This window comes from Myotis brandtii, unplaced genomic scaffold, assembly GCF_000412655.1.
Source record: "Myotis brandtii unplaced genomic scaffold, ASM41265v1 scaffold888, whole genome shotgun sequence".
In the NCBI taxonomy this organism is placed as follows: domain Eukaryota; kingdom Metazoa; phylum Chordata; class Mammalia; order Chiroptera; family Vespertilionidae; genus Myotis; species Myotis brandtii.
The window spans coordinates 966,866-967,649 of record NW_005371636.1 but is presented as its reverse complement, the minus strand read 5'-3'; the positions used below and the strand labels follow the sequence as shown (position 1 = coordinate 967,649).

At 54.8% G+C, this 784-nt stretch overlaps 1 protein-coding gene across 1 annotated transcript in view; it reads right to left on the bottom strand.

The window, feature by feature from the left end:
* Nucleotides 1-784, bottom strand: part of CAMSAP2 (calmodulin regulated spectrin-associated protein family, member 2) — a 24,131-nt gene that overhangs the window by 11,652 nt on the left and 11,695 nt on the right. Inside the window, exon 6 of the mRNA XM_014532356.1 lies at nt 329-577. Within this exon, the coding sequence (XP_014387842.1) occupies nt 329-577 (249 nt within the window). The remainder of the gene's footprint in view (nt 1-328; nt 578-784) is intronic.

Here is a 784-nt window from a genome sequence, read left to right as displayed (position 1 = left end):
ATGGACCGGCTGCCTCCTGCACGCCCCACACTGGGGATCGAGCCCACAACCCAGGCATGTGCCCTGACCGGAAATCGAACCATGACCTCCTGGTTCATAGGTCAACGCTCAACCACTGAGCCATGCCGGCCGGGCAGCACTTGGATTTTTCAACAGGCAAGTTCCAGTAAAGGCGTTCATGAGATACATGTGGCCGCGATATTCCTCATTTCTACTCTGATAAACACGGCAGGTGCCAGCCTTCGAACAGGAGGCCAGCAGATGGACACTAGGCTGAGTTCCAGGCCAGCTTTACGCTGTCAAAGATGCCCGCAGCTCACCGCGGGTTAAAAACATAAAATAAGCAGGAAATTCACAAGCTGATTTTTCCAAAGGTCCCCTGGCTGACAGAAGAGCTCATCTGTGGCTCGCAAGGGGGGGGCGGGGGGGGGGCGCACCTTGATGGAGGCGGCGGCGTAGAGCATGTCCTCCAGCGAGAAGTGGCAGCACTGGGTCAGGTGCTCCTGGCAGAACTCCTGGACCAGCTGCAGGTTGTACAGGCTGTCAGCCAAAGACATGGTTTCTTTCAAACAAATATCTTCAAACAGGAAGAGAGCAAGGTGATGACTTGGGGTTGATTTGGAAACACACATTTCAGATCCCGCTTAGTGACTCAGTGCACACACACACGCACGTGGCGTCTGCTTCACACACACACACACACACACACACACACACACACACACACATGTGGCGTCTGCTTCACACACACACACGCACGTGGCCACACACACACACACACACA